Source organism: Hevea brasiliensis, chromosome 17, assembly GCF_030052815.1.
Source record: "Hevea brasiliensis isolate MT/VB/25A 57/8 chromosome 17, ASM3005281v1, whole genome shotgun sequence".
NCBI lineage: Eukaryota > Viridiplantae > Streptophyta > Magnoliopsida > Malpighiales > Euphorbiaceae > Hevea > Hevea brasiliensis.
The window spans coordinates 4970294-4990095 of NC_079509.1; the positions used below are offsets into that span (position 1 = coordinate 4970294).

A 19802-nucleotide genomic window follows, 5' to 3' on the forward strand; every position below is an offset into this window, starting at 1 on the left:
TCTCTCGTTTGATTGTCTGTTTATGAATATCTTATATTTATAATTTATAATTATATAATAAATCAAGCTAAATAAAAATTTCTCTTACATGTCATACATCAAGTACGAACCGCTGCGAAGAACGAGTAGTCCAACAAAACTATAGGCCATTTGGTATTACTTAGAAAGAAAATCACTTTTTTAAGATGGAGGGTATTAAAAAATAATTAAAAATTAAATTTAATAAATTTTAATTATAAAAATATTAAATAATAAAATAATTTTTTTTAAATTATTTTTTTCATAGTCTTTAAAATAATATTTTTAATTAAAAAAACACTTTCAATTTTTTAAATTCAATGTTAAACAGACTATATATTAAGCAATTACATAATTATAGAAAAAAAATCTTCAAGTGACATGAATTTTTTCGAATTAGCTTGATATAAACATCATATGATATAAATTAAAAATTAAAATAATAAATAAAATAGGATAAGTGGATTATAAATTTAATTTTTTTTTATTTAATATATCAATATCCAATTAATAATGTGATCCCATTTTTTAAACGAAGTAAGCTCTTTTTTATGAGAAGAGTTAATTATAAAACCAACATTTAAAATGATAACAATTAATTTTGAACCTAATCTAATGATCAACACAGAATTTACGAGTGAAATATATTATTATTATTATTATTATTATTAATGTTAGGGCGCGCAATCTAATTAACATATTGGAGTTGTCCATTACTGTTAGAAAAAAAATATTGGAGCATCATGCGCCGGAAGGCTGACAGTGTACAAGTTAAGACAAAGAAAACAATGTCATGGAAATAAAAAAAAAAAAATTGTAGTGTTCTATTATTATTATAAAATCCCACTTCACTGTTGCAGCTTACACGGCCTCAGGCTCCAACCAATCCCACTGTTGAGTGTTGACACTTGACAGGGAGGACCATTAACTATTCCTTAATTGGATTTAATTAATTAAATTTTTTCTTTCTTAGATTTCTCCCTTGATTGCGATGCGTTTCCTTCGCTTCAAGTGTGCCCTTTCCATGGGATCAAGGGGCAGATTACAGCTAGATCATTAAAGAAAACTGAAACGTTATATGTGGCCCTATTAATATATCAGGGATTAATCTAAATCCCCACTTTTTCTTTTTATTAATCCTCTATGTAAGATTTTTTTCTTTATATATATATATATATATAAACAACACATTTTACTAAAATATAGAGGATAACTAGTTGGCCGAGAGAATGAGTCTGAACTAACCCATTATCAAAAGGAAAATTTCAATAAAAGAGAGAAAAATGCTGAAGAAATAAAACACAGCTGCCAAGAATGAAACATACTATAGGAGTGTTTTTTAAGATAAATCTTTATATATATATATTTTTTTACCATTTAAAGAGAATATTCTTAATGAAAAATATTCTTATCAAATGATTGAAAACTTGCATATCAAAGCATATTATTGTCAAATATATTTTTTTTAAATTAAAGTGTGTGTATATATATTTATCAAGTCCGGTCCATGATATACATAATAAAAAAGAGAGTAAAAAAAGGGATTCCAATTGCTCAAAAGGGTGACACCTTGCCATATATACATAAAAGTGAAGATGGGGAGGCAGCTATAGATAATATGTAGATTTATAAAGCCAGACTTCTACTACTGTAGATGAGCAAAGCTAGGGAACTTGCGTATCGAGGCTGAGCTAGATGAGGTAAATGTAACACATTAGCACAAACTTTATGACATCTCATGTCTTCTTAAATGGCATAGTACAATTAATGCCACCGTATTTATTTTCTCTACCTTTTTTTGCTACTAATTGTGAGATGACTAAATATCCATTGCTAAAATATTTAGCAACAACGCTCGATTATTAGCTATAAAAATAAATAGTAGGAAATAAGCATGTTTTTGGTAGTAATATATTGACATACAGAATTTACATCCAAAAATAAGTGTTTGTTGTTTTTTTCCATTTTACAGATGAGAGAGGGGAATAATTTTAATTAAGCCGTAATTTTAATTTAAAAAAAATACATTTATTATCATATTAAAACTGTGAATACAATTATATTTATTTTTAATATTTGCTAGTAAAAGGGTATACCATTTTCACCATATGGCATTCATCTAGAAGAAATTTACTATTACTTATCATTTTACTTGATGTATAGGTTTTAATACATTTTGAGGGCCTTGCATTTTAATTCTTCTCTTAATTCCCTCCAAGAACTCCTTCCTAGCAAACATGCAAGTTGCAAACTAATAACTAATGGTCCAAGCTATATTCTAAACTATTGAGCCTGTAATTAGTATAATAATTAATTAACAATTTTTGTAATAACTTGCCACATTGGTGAGATACCAATTCTCGATCAAGATGAAACTATTAACTAAATTAGTGCTCTATCTGTGTAATAGATTGTGACCTTCCTTTGTGACAAGAAAGTGATTAATAGGTAGGGCACCCATGTTGGTCGTAGTGACTAATTTCCTTCCTAATTGCTGACACATGTTTAACGGGAGTTAGCTGCCGACAGGTTTATAATAGAAAACAGACAAAAAAAATATGATGGCCCTGAGTTCTTATTGACCCACCACTTTTCTACATAATCCCAATACAATTCTGTACACATCTTTGTCCCGCTCTTCCTTCCAAGTCCAAAAACATGTAATGGCAAGTGTCCGGTGACCCAACAACTTCTATTCTATTCTATATTGGTCTAGCATTTGAACGGGGGAATACTACCTGCAGGCTAAGATCAAGGAGTCAGGAAAGGGGTCCTCCTTTCGGCCTTGTACAAGCGTTGCTGCGAAACATAAAGAATAGCTTTGGGATTTGGATCAATGGATCAAGAAATTCGAAAACTCTATTAATACTGCTCAGATGCCAAGCCAGAACTTATTTGGTGCCATTATAGGCACAAGGTGTAAGTTTAATTGAAAAAATAAATACATTAAGCTCCCAAAATCTGGTAAAGTTAGGCAAAAAAAATAATTATTTAAAAATTCATTTAATTATTTTAAAATTTTTATAATTAAAATATATCAAATTTAATATAAAAATTATATTTAATAACATTTAATCAATATATTTAAAGTAATACTTTGTTATAATAGTCAAATAGACATTTCACAGTTTAAATAAATACTCTTAATAAAGGATTTAGAAACAAGCCATACCCCTTCTAATTTTTACCTTAACATTTGGTATGTGTAATAACTACAGAAGATTCACAAGTGATAATGATGAAACACATAGATTTCACTTGAAATAAATTATTTGCAATTGGAAGATCCACAAGTAATAATGATGAAACATATAGATTTCGTTTGAAATAAATTTTTTGTAATTAAAAGAATTTAATTAAATTTTTATATAATTATATTCAATTTTTATTTTTTTAAAAATAAATTTTTTTAAATTAAAAATTAAATTTTTATTTCAAATACAAAAATTGACTGAAAATGAATTTAAAATGAATTTTTATAAAATTTTAATTTCCAAATAGAGAGACTGATATAGCAGACAATTAGTAGATAATATTTTTTAAACTACCCCTAAATTTTCTTCGTTACATAATCTCGAGAGGAAAAAAGGGGCAACATTCGAAAATTTGAATTTGAAGCAGTTAAAAAAAGTTTCTTCAGTCTTTCAATCGAATCAGTGCAGAGATGCTAAAATGGGGAACAAGAAAGGCAGAACAGGGGGGTCACGGATCGTGACAAACAAATGAAAATGAATGAGTACAAAATATGCAAGGCTGTACCTATCTAAAGCAAATAAGGACACGGCAATACGGTGCATTGGTGAAACATTTGCATCCATATCTCCGGAAAATTCCTCAAAATTTTCAATTTGCAACTGCCTTTGGATGGTCTGAGGGCAAGTACGGAAGTAAATGCAATGATATTTTAAAAGACTTGAGCATCCGAGACATCAATAAAGCACTATGCAGACACATGATTAAAAATGAATATGCAAAGACAGTGGATTTAAGATAGCAAGAAATTATGAAACCTTGAAAAGGGCATTCAAACCTGGATAGCGGCAAAGCTAAGTGAACAAGGTGAAGGAAGCATTTGGAAACTGTGTATTCAGTGTCAAAAAACTACATGATTACAGAAAGTACATTCAAAAGAAACTAAAGTTTCAGAACCTGGAAATGATCACACCTCCATGAGAGGTAATAAAATGCCAATTCTCCAATTAAACCTTTCACTTTCTGTCTTTTCTTTCTTTCTGCAATATCTCAACATAACTATCACTATCGCGTGAAAAGTTATTGAGGTGAGAAATCCATTTTAGAGGTTTACTACTGAGGAGAAATAAGACAATATTCGTAACAAATTAGTTTACCTTCACCAGAAGCATCTCATGGAAAACACCACCCTTACACCCCTGCTCCCTACTTTTAACACCACATACATAGATAGTTGATAGATTCAACTAAGAGAGGACCATTGGTATTCTCAACAATATACACAAGGCCAAAAGAAAGCAAGAAAGAAGGGGCGAAGAGGGGGTATCTATACATTTCAGCTTACAACTGCAACAGAATGATGGGTAACATTGAAAAGAAAGAAAAGGTAATTATAAGATTTTTGAAACATTTTGATTGATGGAGGATATTGGTGATACGAGTCGCTTAGCAACGTGTACTCTGAAAAGTCAAATGACATTTTCTATGTGAACAACCTATCAACAATTGAATAAATAAAGGGAGAACTGGAAAACATTATGTAACGAAAGACACAGCAAAGAATATACCAACTGGAGCAAAAGCAAAACTACTAGTCTCATTGATTCATCATAGGAAAAGAATCTGTAATGGTGGTTCTAACTTCTACCATCCACATCAAACCCAGCCCCAGTCCAGCCCGGTGTTGTAGATCCTCTACCCTTGGGCACAGCCCCAACTCCTCTTCCTCTCCCTTGGAATTGAATTTTCCTTTTTCCTCTTCCTTCTCCCTCAAGAATAGGCTGTTGATTCTGCTTGTTTATAATTGGCACATTTCCACTATTTGCTTGATTAAGTATATGTTCAGGGACTCTATCACCTGGTGCTGTTGAAAGAGGAATTGAAGCATCTACAGCTGCACTGTTTGATTTCATGTCCTGAAAATAAGGCAAAGCATAAAATTTCAACAATCTTTACTGCACCCACTCCAATTTATATGTATATAATAGCATGCGTATCAATGGAAAAGCTAGACACCATGTATACAAGGAATGTTCAAGGAATATTCCGTAACTGTGATAGTTAAATAGATGGAAACACGCAGTTCTATTTCTATTAGCTTTCTTGATAGCAACCACTTCATAGTCAAACTCAAATACAATTCTGTTGAGTTTGTGAAAAGTTGCTTGTGTCATTACTTCTCCATAGTGCAATTACTGAACATTTTGAAGCTATGTCTTAATACTTAAATAAGCTTCTGTGTACCCATGTGTGTGCAAATGTGTTTCCAGTTAACCATGGTTACCAGTTTGCCACATCATACCTCAGGCCGTCTATGATTATCTTCTGTCCTCAGAAAAGTGTCAGAAGCCTTTCAAAGACAAATAGATGTTACTCAATGAAATACAGTGTGACAGTTGGACCACTATTTGGCATTTAGAAGAAGAAGAAAGAAATTCTTCATATTTCTTTCCTTAAACAATAATAAGTCTGTTGTACCCATGTCATGTTAAAAATAAAAGCTTCCTCCATCACTCTGGAACATTAGTGCAATGATGTGGTTCACACTAGGGATGACTTTCATGCTTTTAGACTTGACCAGGAACTGAGATCTATCTACTACAGTGATAACTTCAATAATCATTTAAGTGATTTATCATTTTCCTCCCAAAACCTCCCTGTTCTTTTTCATGGGAGTCGGAGTCTTGGAGAGCAGTGGGGTTGGGTTTAGGTAGAGGAATATGCTCTCAATGTGTGAAATGTGCATAATAAGGTAAATTAGTTCAACAGATCACTTAAGACCACTGTCTTCATTATCTATCTTCTCTTGTTGCCCCTTACAATGTATTTTCTCACCTTCCTCAAACTTTCCAAAACTCAAACATACACAAAGGAGAAGGTCAAATGAATTTTAGCTTACAAAATGACTTTGTTTTTTCTTTTTTTGCCCAGAGGGAAAGACATGCACAAATATGAGTGTGTGCGTGTGGGGTTATCAATTTGTTTAGCATCTTCTGAGTCTATCTTGGCGGTTAAGCTCATTTGAATAACAGCCAAGAATACTCCAGTCCCCAAAATACAAGAGAACAGATCCCTTATTCCATCTGTTGAATTTGCTAAATTGCATAGAAGTTTGTAGAGGTCAATAACTATATTGCATTTGCAGAAGACCATAAGAATCAGTATATAAGAGCACAACTAATAGTTGATCCCAATCCATACATCATTGTAATGGTGTCGTGCAACTTCAGTATTATATGCATTCCTTTATCAAGGAAATAGGATGTTAATAAAATAAATATAAAAAGCATCCACTTCTAATGGAAAGGGAATGGATTTTTTTTATATGGATTTTTTGCTGAAGAAAAAAGAAAACTAAAAAAACTCTGGCAGATTATCTGATTTCTTTTATAATGCACTGGCTTGTCTTTGTAATTATATCGATTTCTTCCATTCTAGGGCTTATCATTAGCATACCTTTTTGATTTCCAATAGGATGGGAGTGCTTTCCAGAAAGTCAGTGCACAAACATAAAGTTATGATGAATAGTTTTGGAAAGAAAGCTTACATGAAGAGATGAGGTGGATGCTCTGCTAGGATTTAATGCTTCCAGTCTTCTTTTTAATTCCTCGAGTCTCGAAAACTGAGAGTTACTGCTTTCTTGGACCTATTAAGGATAACATATCAAATAAATTTGCAACAAATGGCAAAAAGTTCAGCAATTTTATTCAGTGGAGAAATGTACCAGCTGATTTAAGTCTTCACATAACTTTTGCTTAATTTCTTCCTCATCCTTTACAGCTTTTGATGCTGCTTCCCACACCTAAAAGACATTAAAACAAAATACACACCATACTGAAGAGGAAAATACAAATGATCTGTTACTTAAATGTATAAAGAAAAACCACACATATCTCAAAGCTCCCACATGTATGCTGTGGGGCAAAAAGAAAAATCATGACTCCATGTGTTAGCGTTCCTTGTAAGGATGCTCAAATTAAGTAAATAGAAAATCTTGCTTGTAAAGAAATACCATCATTTAGAAAATAAAATTTAAACCAAGAAAAACTGAGACACAACAAGAAGCAGCCACATAGTTACATGTATCACATATCTTCCTCTATATTATAGCTTATCAGTTTTTGCATGCAATACTGCAAGATCTTCATACCTACCAGATGAATGATATATACAGGCCTATGATTGTTAACTGTTAAGGATTTGCCTTCTTAAATTTAAATAAAAGACTCTTCACATATTCTCAGTCACTATAAGATGATTCATAATTTGGACAAAATAGACTACCTTATGATTATTATTATTTTTTTAATCTTGAGAGTTTCTCTTTTCTATGACAGTCAGCTAGGTTGACTTGCTTCCTATTTATCAAGTTTTTTTGGGTGCTTGACGGGATGGAGTTCTGTACTAAATAATTTCAAGTGGTGCTTATATTATACAGGGTTAAAACCGCAGACATTACGAGGACATAAGCTGAGTGTTGCAATTAAGAGGGACTAACCTTTCGTGCTTGTTCTTCCTTCAGCTTGGCAGCGCGAATTCTTTCAGTTGATATTTCTATTTTCTTTCTCATGTGTTCAAGTGCTTAAGACATGCATCATACATAGGAATAGTCACAAAGTTAACAATAAACAATTGAAGAAAGGAAGTTAATAAAAATTGCAACATGACAATATCATACCAACCTGCTTTTTTAGGTCCGGCCGTAAGTTTCATCTCCATTGTAAGATTTGCTAGCTCTCTCTCAACATCACGTATTTTTGAGTAATTTTCCTCGATATACCTACAAGAAAATATCAGTATCAATGAAGCTCACACATATCCACATATTAAATCTCTAGTATGGACAGCAGGAACAGTAAACATCACAACATCACCTATTTTTGAGTAATTTTCCTCAATATACCTACAAGAAAATATCAGTATCAATGAAGCTCACACATATCCACATATTAAATCTCTAGTATGGACAGTAGGAACAGTAAAAAATAAAATGAATAGACATTATTAGTATGCTCCCCCTCTCTTAAAATGGATAATCTGGACAAAATGAGATAAAGAACTTTGAGACACCTAAACATCATTGCCTAGTGCATGGAACTTCAATACCTCTAGATGAGATATTTCAGCTCCACTTGGCATATTATATTTAACAAAAGGACATTCTTTTCTACAGTTTGGTAATCTAACATGATGCCATTAGTTGCACATTTTCTTTAGATCTAAACTCCAACACAGTGCTCTGTTTGATTCCTTAGACAAGAGGGAAAACTGACAGAGAAAGAGAGATTTGTACTCTTTGAGCAGGCAACTTATTGATTAAGCCAAGAGTTGCACTAAATTCAGTGAGCTAAGAATTATAGAATATGATAAATGGTCAACACAATTCAAATTTAATGAAGCTTTAATCTCTGTAATTTCTTGTTTCTCAACAATTAAACATGGCATTAAAGAAATGCCAAATCATTACCGAACTGCGATTCTACATTATTTGAATGTGTTAGAATATAGCCATGGAGAAATAAAGGAGTCAAGGAGATTCGTATGGACAACCATATACAGCAGTTAAACAATACTACAACAGATTATTTAACACCTGCAGTAACAGATCTAAATTGAGAGAGAGAGAGAGAGAGAGAGAGAGAATTTAAAAAAAAAAAAAACACCTTTTCAATTGAAGCTGCTCTTCCTCGATTATCTGCCATAACCGACACAAAATCATAATTACATTCAGCAAATACAGCAATTATAATGAAGAGATACTTGAATTTATATAATAGAGAGACCTTCTCAGTGTAGGCAATGACAGGAGCTTCTCTGGCGAGGCCGTCGGGTCCGATCTCAGGAAGAAGCGAAGGATTTGAAGCCATTACTGTTTCGAAATGTGAAATTTGAACCGGAACAAAAAGTAATTGTGATCTCTCCCTCTCTAATTGTACTCTACGAGGATCCACCGATTTCTCTCCGATCAGATCAGTGTGCGTCTATCGGCTTCTTGCCTTAGTTTAGTTCTATTTTATTTCGATTTAACTTGACGTGCATTTTATACTTACAATTTGGCTCAGCGGGTAATGTGCATCGTGTTTGCCCAACCTATATTCCGGGTGACGGCCGGCATGACATGATTTGATATATATACGAAATTGCCATTGGGAATTTGGGTTTTGGGATGAGATGGTGAGTGGCATGCGGTGTGTTGACCCTTGACCTTGTCCACGTGGTAGTCACATGGGATAAGGAGAAAATGGCACAGCACAGCACGTCAGCACCTTTGGTCTCCTCGTGAGTCTGGAGACCGAGACCCGATTCGCACTGAGTTGCTTACTGGTGACGTATCAACAAGGAATTTATGGCAAGTCAATTTGATTTATTTTTTTACCTATTTCATGATTTATTTTAACTGTATATAAATTTTATATAAACTTATTTGAGAAAGATATTATTAATTAAATTAAATTAAATTAAATTAAATTCACGTGAATGTTTACCCATAGATTTTATTAGGAGATGAATCAAACATAAAACTGCTGAAGCTTCGCAAATTTTCAGTTTTTCCACAGAAGCCTTCACCAGGCCAGCCCCCAGTTGCCTAATTATAACTCCAGACTCCAGCAAAACTGCTCATATGAATGCTTTCCGATCATAACATGCATACTAGGAAGGATTTCATCTTCCTTGAAAACTCTCAAGCCTAAAATTCAAAAACCAACAACATGATCAATCCAAAGCTTTTAATTTATATGTGTATGATGAGACTAGATTTGCAGTCTAACATTTTATTAATCAATCTAATCTACAACACTTGAAATCAAAAAAAGCCCAATAGAGAGAGAGGGAGGGCCTTATTCCAACCATTTTGTTCATAGGCAAAAGCTTGAAAACTGTGAAGGATTGAAAACTACGGCATCTTAATTTCATCAAGCAGGAACTTTCCCTAAGAGTTTGAGGACGGCTTCTTTGGTGGGTAGTGCAGGTATTGCGCCCCTCTCTGTTACTGTAACAGCACCACAGGCATTTGCAAAAAGAAGAGCTTCTCTTAACCGCATCTCATCCTGCACAAGAGATTAAGCTCAAGGTTATTTGGAGTTGCTACAGTCACGGGAACAGCTAGACTTAATTGCATTGTTTAATGATGCCATGTGAATCTCTGAAAACATGTGATGTGCCTAACCCAATGGCGAAAATTTCACCAAGGTACTTGTAAAGTTCTTTATCTGGTTTTGTAGGATTCAGAAATTTGAGACATCCATGAATGATCATCCCAAAGAAAAATTCCACACCCAGCTAAATAGAAAAGGCAACACTAGATTCTTCCATAACTGATGATTCTGGCAGATGAAGCAAATCAACAAACGGATATAACTGTTAATTACGACGTGGAACTGTCAATGCACATGGTGTTTAGGATTGATTCTCCATTGTTAACATGCATAATTGACTAGATTCTAGAAACTGCTTCCTATATAATCTCAGTAAATCCAGTAACATGACATAATGAAATCCATGTAAGTTTCAAACTCAAGCTACTATAGTCATCCATAAAGCCCCGTCCTTCAGAAAAATTCAACTGCCGAAGCAAAGGACTAGAATGTACAAGGCAAGCTTTCTTGCAAAGCCTATAACAAATGATGTCAAGATATTCCTACAAAATTCCTATTTTGCTCTTTTTCCAAGAAATGCCTTCAGTTTTTTAATGTTGCAAGAAATCAAAGGGAGAAAAAGATACAGCTAAAACATTCTCTCAATTCAAAATTTCACATGATAAGAGCTAGAAGTACCTTCAATAGACTTAGATCAGATGCTAGGCTTCTGAGAATCCCACCAACAAAGGCATCACCTGCACCAGTTGTGTCAACAGGTTTCACTTTAACACCAGCAACCCTGCCCTTGAATTCCTACATTGAGTTTGATTGAGGTCAAAACCCTAATGGAACATTGATCATGTCACAGAGGAGTGAAAACTTCAGTATTCAGAAGTTTTCATCAAATGATTATTTATCTATTTATTTTGTTAATAGCAACAACAAACTTCTACGGAAAAATGGCAGTTCAATTTCATCTTATCCAATATGGATTTAGGATGCAGGTGTAGGCTAGTGTTAGTACAAGCGAAGATCCGATTATAAATGATACAAGTAGAAACACCCATAGTTGCAATCCAGCCATCCAGATTATTTCATTCTTGAAGTGCCTATTTACATAAATTCATGGCATCATTACAGAGGAAAATCAGTCAAAAAGATGATCCATTATATTGTTTGACGAGACAACCATTACAGATGTTTCTCAAAGGATTTCAATAAAAATAATGAAACCAATCCATATGCTTCCATATCCATATACATAGATACGCATTTAAGTTACCCAAAGACCTTTTTCTTTTTTCTTTGCTTTTTTTTTCTTTTTTCTCTTTTTCACTCCTGGTTGTTTTGTTGGTGTGCATCAATGGAGAGGTTGCAGCGAAAATCTAGTTTACAACCTCTACATGACCTCTTTAATTATTACCTGGTTGAGCTGTGTGCAAATTGGGATGTAGGATCTGTCTTCACTGAGATGCTTAACATGAAATCATTAATATGTAAATGATGATTCATAAACTTACCTTGGTGTAATATCTACAGCCTTCAGGGCCTTCAGTCACGACCAATAGCTTTAGATTAGGATGGAAAAGCTTCTTTAAGACCACATTATCATCATTAGGATCATCTCCTCCGGTTAAAAACGCGATTTCCTCCTCACTTATCTGCCATTTCATACAATCATCACAATGAATTCTAAAAGTATTAGTCGAATGATCTTAGATGGTTTTACATCCACATGGCATGCATGCAAACCAAGAAAAAAGAAAAGAGCTGGTGCATTTGCATTTATGCAACAGTATACAAAAAATGCACCTTAACAACATCAGCTTGTTCCCATATACTCATTATGCCTTCCCGAGCAGCCTCTGGTGATGGCCATAATGCCAATCTCAAATTTGGATCATAAGAAAGGATGCTGCCAGAGTTTTTGGCAATCCTCATTGCAGCAAGATGAGCAGACTTGCATGGTTCCGCAATCAAACTGATAGAACCATAATGAAAGATCCTTGCCTGCATTCAATATGATTTGGAAATGAAAACTTTCAGATAGATACCCTGCAATAATCAGTAATTCTTTTGGTCTATATAATCTAATATGCTACTTTGTTAGAACAAGAAAGAGAAAGCTAGACCTGCTTGAGGAGATCTATATGTAGCTCTGACTCATGAAGAAGCATGTCTGCACTGGGATGACGGAAAAATAAGAATTCACGTTCACCATCAGCTCTGAGAGTAACAAAAGCCAGGGCAGTCCTTGCGCTGCGCTCAAAACGCACACCAGAATTATTGACGTTGTTCTGTTTTAAAATGTCAGCCAACATGTAGCCAAAATCATCGTCACCTAGCTGAGAAACAAACAGCAGGGAATTTGGAATAGGAAATGTTAGAACTAAAATTCTATTTTATTACAATCTGAGGAAAAGTAAAATATAAAGAACGCAATCTGGTATTAACGAAATGTGTCAAAACACTTTGTTTGAACTATGATTTGGACATGGAATCAATTCTAATTCAAGGCTGGACATCAATAAATCAGGTCAAAAGATTACAACCATTGAGAAAACATGAATTCTTTTATTCATGTCACCAAATGGCAAATTAACGATGCATTAACAAATCATTGATTTTATATAACAGATATTGGTATGTTTTGTAGAAGACTACTGAGCTAGATTAAAATAAGTGGTTTGTCATATAAGTTGTTCCACAGCTGTTGTAACTTATTTTTTCTCTTTTCTCTTTTCCTTTCACATGCGCAGCATGTGTGCTAAACTTGTATATAAAGACACAGACTCTGTATTCTGTTTTCAGATGAGAATATAGCAATTACTATTTTTCTCAATTCTTTCTAAGCACGTTTGTTCATGGTATCAGAGCCTGTTCAATTCTAGGGTTTGTTTCTTTGAGCAAATCTAAAGAAGCTGGAAGATTGAGTTGAAGAAATGGATGAAGAAGTTGCTAATCGAGATCGAAATTCTGCTACGGTAGAACGCGAAGCTACTCGAAATCAGGGTAGCGGAGATCCAATGAGTTTGCTAGGGTTCGACCATCCAGGTATGATTCTAGTTTCGGCACCTTTGATATGGAGTAATTTTCGATCTTGGTGTCGTGCTATGAAAATAGCATTGGGAGCCAAACAAAAGTTAGGGTTTGTGGATGGTTCTATTCTGGAACCAGAAGAGGGATCTGAGGGTTATGAGAAGTGGAAATGATGTTATTACATGGTTACATCCTGGATCTTGAACTCTATGTCTAAGGAGTTGGTAGAGGCATTCATATACACTGCTTCAGCTAGGGAATTGTGGAATGAAATAGCTGAGAGGTATGGAGAGAATAATGGACCTTTGATTTACCAGATTCAAAGGAAAATAAGTTCAATTAATCAAGAAAATGGATCAGTGGCTGAATATTTTACAAGATTAAAAAAGCTTTGGGATGAGCTTGCGTCGATTGAGTGCTTGACTGCATGTAGTTGTGGTGCTGCAAAAGAACTTGCGGATATAACTGATAGGAACAAATTGATGCAGTTTCTCATGGGACTTGATGAGAGTTTTGAACAGGCAAGGAATCAGATTTTTTTGACAGATCCTCTTCCAGCAATAAACAAGGCTTACTCGACAGTTATAAAGTTTGAAGCTCACAAACAAATTGCATCTAATTTTTCTGAATTAACTGGTGAGGTGGCCTTGTTTTCTAAGGGGCAAGGTATTAAGAAAGAACAGAAAAAATATGATCCTAAGAATGGACATTGCAATTACTGCAATATGGATGGGCATATGAGGGAGAATTGTTTCAAAGTGGTTGGATATCCAGATTGGTGGAAGTCTAGGAATAAGAATCAACCTAGACAATATAAATCTACTACAGCACAAGTAGTTAGGGCAGATCAGTTGTTTACAAAAATGAATGCAGTAGATACGCCACTAGAGGCTTGTGAAGATAATCACAGTATTGAAGATCTAAGTGTGAGATTTGGATCAATTCAACAAGAATTACAAAGGTTGATAAAGGGAAAGGCATATGTGGTAGCTAATGTGATGAGACCTGTCAATCAGAATTATTCAGGCAACACTACTCTTCATAGTATCACATCTTTTGCTGGTAACTTTAGTCTTATTCATGCATGTTGTGTAAGTGAATTAGATGTATGTTCATGGATCATAGACAAAGGTGCCACTAACCATATGTCACCTGTCCAAAACCTTTTTAATTCCTTTCAAACCTTACCTAACCCTGTCACAGTTCATTTACCTGATGGTACTAAAAATCAAGTTTCACAAATAGGTACCATAATGTTGAGCTCTAACATTTGCCTTCATGATATTTTTTATTTGCCAAAATTCAAGTACAATTTACTATCAGTCAGTAAATTGTTAAAAACAACTAGAATCACACTTATTTTTTATCCCTCTTGTTGTCTCTTTCAGGACCTTCAGACTGAGAAAGTGATAGCGGTGGCACATGAAGTTGCAGGGCTCTATAAGCTAGATAAATCTAGTTTTTTGGCTTCTAGTATAAGCGATTGTTTGTTGAGTCTGCAAAACAATTTTTTGATTTCTTCACCTGTAAATACCATGATCTCTAATTCAAGAATCAATAAAGAGAATTACATTTGTTCTAGTTCTAATGTTGTTTCCAAAGTTGATATCTCTACTTTACATGCTAGATTAGGGCATGTGTCAGTCAAGAAAATGAATCACATTTTGGGAATTGAAGGGTGTATTTCAGGAGACAAATCTTTTGATTGTTTTGTGTGTCCTTTGGCAAAACAAAGTAGATTGCCTTTTCCTTTTAGAGAGACACAAGCACAACATGAGTTTGAGTTAGTTCATATAGATATTTGGGGACCTTATAAAGTTACTTCAGTCACTGGGGCCAAATATTTTCTTACCATAGTTGATGATAAGACTAGGGCTACTTGGACTTACATGTTACATAACAAGTCTCAAAGTGTTGCTACTATATCTAAATTTCTTCAGTTGGTTAACACTCAGTTTGATGCTATAGTCAAGATTATTAGGACTGATAATGGTGTTGAGTTTGTAAATAGTAATTTTACTCAACTGGTGTCTGATATAAGTATAATTCATCAAAGAACATGTCCCTATACCCCACAACAAAATGGGATTGTTGAAAGAAAACATAGGCATCTTCTAGATACTGCCAAAACTTTAAGGATACAAGCACAGTTACCTAAAGAGTTTTGGTCAGAATGTGTCTTAACAGCCACATATATCATCAATAGGTTGCCTATGCAAAAATTTAATTGGCTCACACCATATGAGTTACTTTACCATAAACCACCAGATTATAGTCATATGAGAGTATTTGGTTGTTTGTGTTATGCTGTCAATCTCAATCCTTACAAGGATAAGTTTGATGATAGGGCAATTCAATCTGTTTTCATTGGTTATTCAGGAGTGAATAAAGGGTCTAAGTTGTATAGTTTGAAGGATAAGAAAATATATGTAAGTAGAGATGTCAAATTTTTTGACAATCATTTTCTCTTTCATTCTGTTTTTTCTTCTACTCCTGTTATTTTTTTTGATTCTGTTGTTCTTCCTAAACCAATTGATAATGTTGCAAATGAGCCTTTATCAACTGTCACAGATATCACTATCAATGATAATGATTCTCATCATTCCCCACCTAATTCTTTACCTTCTTTATCTTCTCTACCTCTTTCTAATGACTCATCTTCTCTTTCTTTACCTTCACCTCATCCTCCTTTAAGAAGATCAACTAGAACAGTTTCTAAACCAGCATGGTTAAAGGATTTTGTTAATCTAGCTTCTGCAGACTCTCCTTCACTAGCTATCACTTGCTCAGCCAATAAATCAGGTATTTTCCTCAACCCTGTTATTTTTTTTACACCTTCTCATTCTTCCTTTGTTCATAATGTGTCTACTATTCATGAACCTACAACTTTTTCACAAGCTTCAACAGACATTAATTGGATTCAAGCTATGCAGCAGGAGCTGTCTGCTTTGGAAAGGAATGAAACTTGGGTGTTAACACCTTTGCCAAAAGGGAAAAAGGCTATTGGGTCTAAGTGGGTATATAAGGTGAAGTGTAAGCCTAATGGTGAAATAGAGAGGTTCAATGCTAGATTAGTTGCTAAAGGATATAATCAGGTAGAAGGACTTGATTACAAGGACAGGTTTTCTCCTGTAGCTAAACTAGTTACAGTGAGAATATTCATTGTATTAGCAACTATATAAAGATGGCCGATTTATCAGTTAGATATAAATAATGCATTCCTCCATGGGTACTTGGATGAAGAGGTATATATGTATCCACCACAGGGGTATGACAAAGCTAAACCTGGTCAAGTATGTCTTTTAAAAAGATCTTTGTATGGATTGAAGCAAGTTTCTAGACAATGGAACCTGGAATTTACTAGTTTTCTTCACTCTCTTGGATTTCTTCAGTCCAAGAATGATCATTGTCTTTTTACAAAAACAGATTCAAACCAATTTATGGCTCTTTTAGTGTATGTAGATGATGTTATAATTACTGGCACTAGTTCAGAAGTTATTGCTACTGTTAAACAGGCTTTTCATTCCAAGTTCACAATTAAAAACTTGGGATTTATGAAGTACTTTCTGGGATTGGAAGTGGCAAGGTCAGATTCTGGCACAGTTCTTAGTCAAAGGAAATTTATACTTGATGTGTTAGCAGATTCAGGTATGACAAATGCAAAACCAACTTTGTTTCCTTTGCCTAAAGGTCTGCAATTGTCTACAGATTCTGGTGACTTATTATCTGAACCAGATTCTTATAGAAGACTTATTGGGAGGCTATTGTATATTAATATAACTAGACCTGACATCAGTTATGCAGTTCAACATTTATCTCAGTTTATGTCAGTGCCTAGGAAGCCTCACATGGATGCAGCTATGCATGTTTTAAGATACTTAAAATCCTGTCCATCTAGAGGATTATATTTTTCAGCAGATTGTGATTTGAGGTTATCAGCATATTGTGATGCTGATTGGGCATCATGTGTGTTTTCTAGAAAATCCCTTACTGATTTTTGCATCTTTCTTGGTAATTCTCTTATCTCTTGGAAGACCAAAAAGCAAAATACAGTCTCCAAATCATCTGCAGAAGCTGAGTATAGAGCTTTAGCTTCCACAGTTTGTGAATTGTTATGGATTTCTTATATTTTTAAAGATCTGCAGATTCCCATTCAATTGCCTATTTCATTGCGATGTGACAATAAAGCTGCTCTACATATTGTAGCCAATCCATTCTTCCATGAGAGGACTAAACATATTGGCATAGACTGTCATATTGTTAGGGAACAGTTGAAGAAATGTTTTATTGCTCCATCTTATGTCTCTTCACAATTACAGTTGGCAGATATTTTTACCAAGCCTCTAACCTCTGAGCTCCATAGTCAGTTTGTTTCCAAGTTGTCTCTTGTGTCACTTCCACATGATCCAACTTGAGGGGGGGATGTAGAAGACTGCTGAGCTGGATTAAAATAAGTGATTTGTTATATAAGTTATTCCACAGCTGTTGTAACTTATTTTTTCTCTTTTCTCTTTTCCTTTCACATGCGCAGCTTGTGTGCTAGACTTGTATATAAAGACACAGACTCTGTATTCTGTTTTCAGATGAGAATATAGCAGTTACCATTTTTCTCAATTCTTTCTAAGTAAGTTTGTTCATGTTTCATTACCATGGTTGACAGTATTTTCGTATTCATGGCCCTTCTTTTGGGGTTAGGGTGTAGAAATTTAGTTAGCTAGTAATAGCCAAGAACCTGACATGATACTCTTTTCCATATATTCCAGGCAGAAAGCAGCTAATAATAAAGGTCTAGTTTTTGGCATGCAATGAGGTGGAAAGACAACAACTTAATGAGTCAGACTAAGCTATATTTATTCACATGCACCTTGCCTATAAAAGCTGATGAACCACCTAGCCTTGATATGCAAACCGCTACATTAGCAGGTGCACCCCCAGGAGCCTTCTTGAAAGCAGGTGCTTCCGCCAGTGAAATTCCACCAATTGTTGGCACAAAATCTATCAACATTTCCCCAAAGCAAACAACTAGCGAGACGTTATCTTTAGGCTCTTCATTTGGTTTTGAGGCTTGATCTTTAGAATCACCTACGCATTTGCAATTGCCTTCACTTCAGTGCAAACTATGAAAAAATGGGTTCAATAATACTGATCAAATTGAGATAAACAAGAATGTTGTGCCTTGCAAATCATGCTTGGACGCTTGGACCAAGCCAGTATTTTTTTTTTTTTTTCGTTTCCTTTTTCCTTATCAAGGGAGAAAAAGGTAATGGTGAAAAACAACTAAAGCAACCGTTTCTGGATCAATTGCCTAATCTCTGTGCGTACAATAATACTGACTTTTAGAGAACAAGAAATAAAATTTTCAATATGATTTGATCTCAATTCCATATAGCAGAACCTAACCAGTTTGAGATTAAGGCCTAAGTGTATTTCGTTCTTGTTGCAATATTATAAAAATCAAAATAACTAATTAAGATGAGAACTCACCAGAAATTATAAGAACACCACACATGATTGAAAACAGAGAACCCAACCCGAAGCATATAAGGAAAAATATACAGAAATGATCTCAAGAAACAAGCTCAACAATCAGCAAACAATAACATAAAACAATCTTGCAACATAAAACAGCAAAAATCCCAGGCATGAATTGATTACTAATGATTGAAAGAACATTGAAATCCCGAAACAGAATTAATCAAACATCCAAAGAATAAAATAGCCAAAAAAAGGGAATTAAAAGAAAGGAATTTAAACAAAAAAAAAAGAAAAAAAAAAAGAGCACCTGGATTGCGATTGGCAGCCATTCAAAAGTTGAAACTGCGAGATTGAATAGAAAGACGAGGATTGCAACAAGAATCACAGAGAAAGAAAAGCGCGTAACGGCTCCGTGCAGTATAGTGCAGAAATATAGATAAAAAAAAAAAAAAAAATTTGTTTATGATGTTAATTCTACTATGCTGCTGAAAAATCCACAGAAACAAATATAATACAAGCCATAAGCTGTAAAACAACTGCGCTGCACGCAATGGCTTCCTGCCTATATGGAACTTGTTGATTTGAGAGGTGGCACACTGTAGTTTTCATGTGGGTTCCATAACCATTAATAAGCTTCATGGAATTATGAATTTAATATCATTATCATCTAGTAGAATAAGATCATATATGTATATATATATTTTTATATACGCGCTAACTTAAAATAAAATTTATATAAAAAAAGGGAAAATTCTCAAATCAGTGATTTTAACGTATCATGAATGTAGCAATTTGAGAATAATAAAGTGATTTTCAGGCAAAAAAACAAAGGCAGACGTGTCGTTGTCCATATGTTTCGTGGCACCAGGCAAATCTAAAGCTCTTAAAGTCACAGGTCACACTCGGCTTAATTTCGATCGTCCAAGAAAAGCAAGACTGTTGCCGTCGTTTTGGAGGAATTTGATATATGAGTATGACACGTATCAAAAGGTGTGGTGT

The 19802-nt window shown here is 34.3% G+C and overlaps 2 protein-coding genes across 5 annotated transcripts; both read right to left on the minus strand.

The window, feature by feature from the left end:
* Nucleotides 1-4598: 4598 nt before the first annotated feature.
* On the minus strand, nt 4599-9430 carry LOC110641613 (uncharacterized). The gene is made up of 7 exons (XM_021793399.2): nt 8994-9430; nt 8874-8905; nt 7893-7990; nt 7709-7791; nt 6935-7012; nt 6758-6856; nt 4599-5126 (listed from the first exon to the last, which is right to left on the minus strand). Exons 1-7 carry the CDS (start codon nt 9075-9077, stop codon nt 4848-4850), a joined length of 753 nt encoding a protein of 250 aa, XP_021649091.1. The 5' UTR covers nt 9078-9430; the 3' UTR covers nt 4599-4847.
* Nucleotides 9431-9921: 491 nt separating this feature from the next.
* On the minus strand, nt 9922-19552 carry LOC110641589 (probable fructokinase-7). Of its 4 annotated transcripts, none has more exons than XM_058139729.1 (7): nt 19111-19552; nt 18193-18410; nt 12422-12634; nt 12102-12299; nt 11810-11950; nt 10986-11102; nt 9922-10259 (listed from the first exon to the last, which is right to left on the minus strand). In XM_058139729.1, exons 1-7 carry the CDS (start codon nt 19130-19132, stop codon nt 10125-10127), a joined length of 1044 nt encoding a protein of 347 aa, XP_057995712.1. In that variant the 5' UTR covers nt 19133-19552; the 3' UTR covers nt 9922-10124. The 4 variants fall into 4 exon arrangements, 3 of the variants coding, with proteins under 3 accessions (XP_057995712.1, XP_057995713.1, XP_057995711.1); XM_058139730.1 differs by having other exon boundaries at nt 18193-18445; nt 19111-19547; XM_058139728.1 differs by lacking the exon at nt 19111-19552 and adding an exon at nt 18813-19016.
* Between the last annotated feature and the right edge of the window lie 250 nt (nt 19553-19802).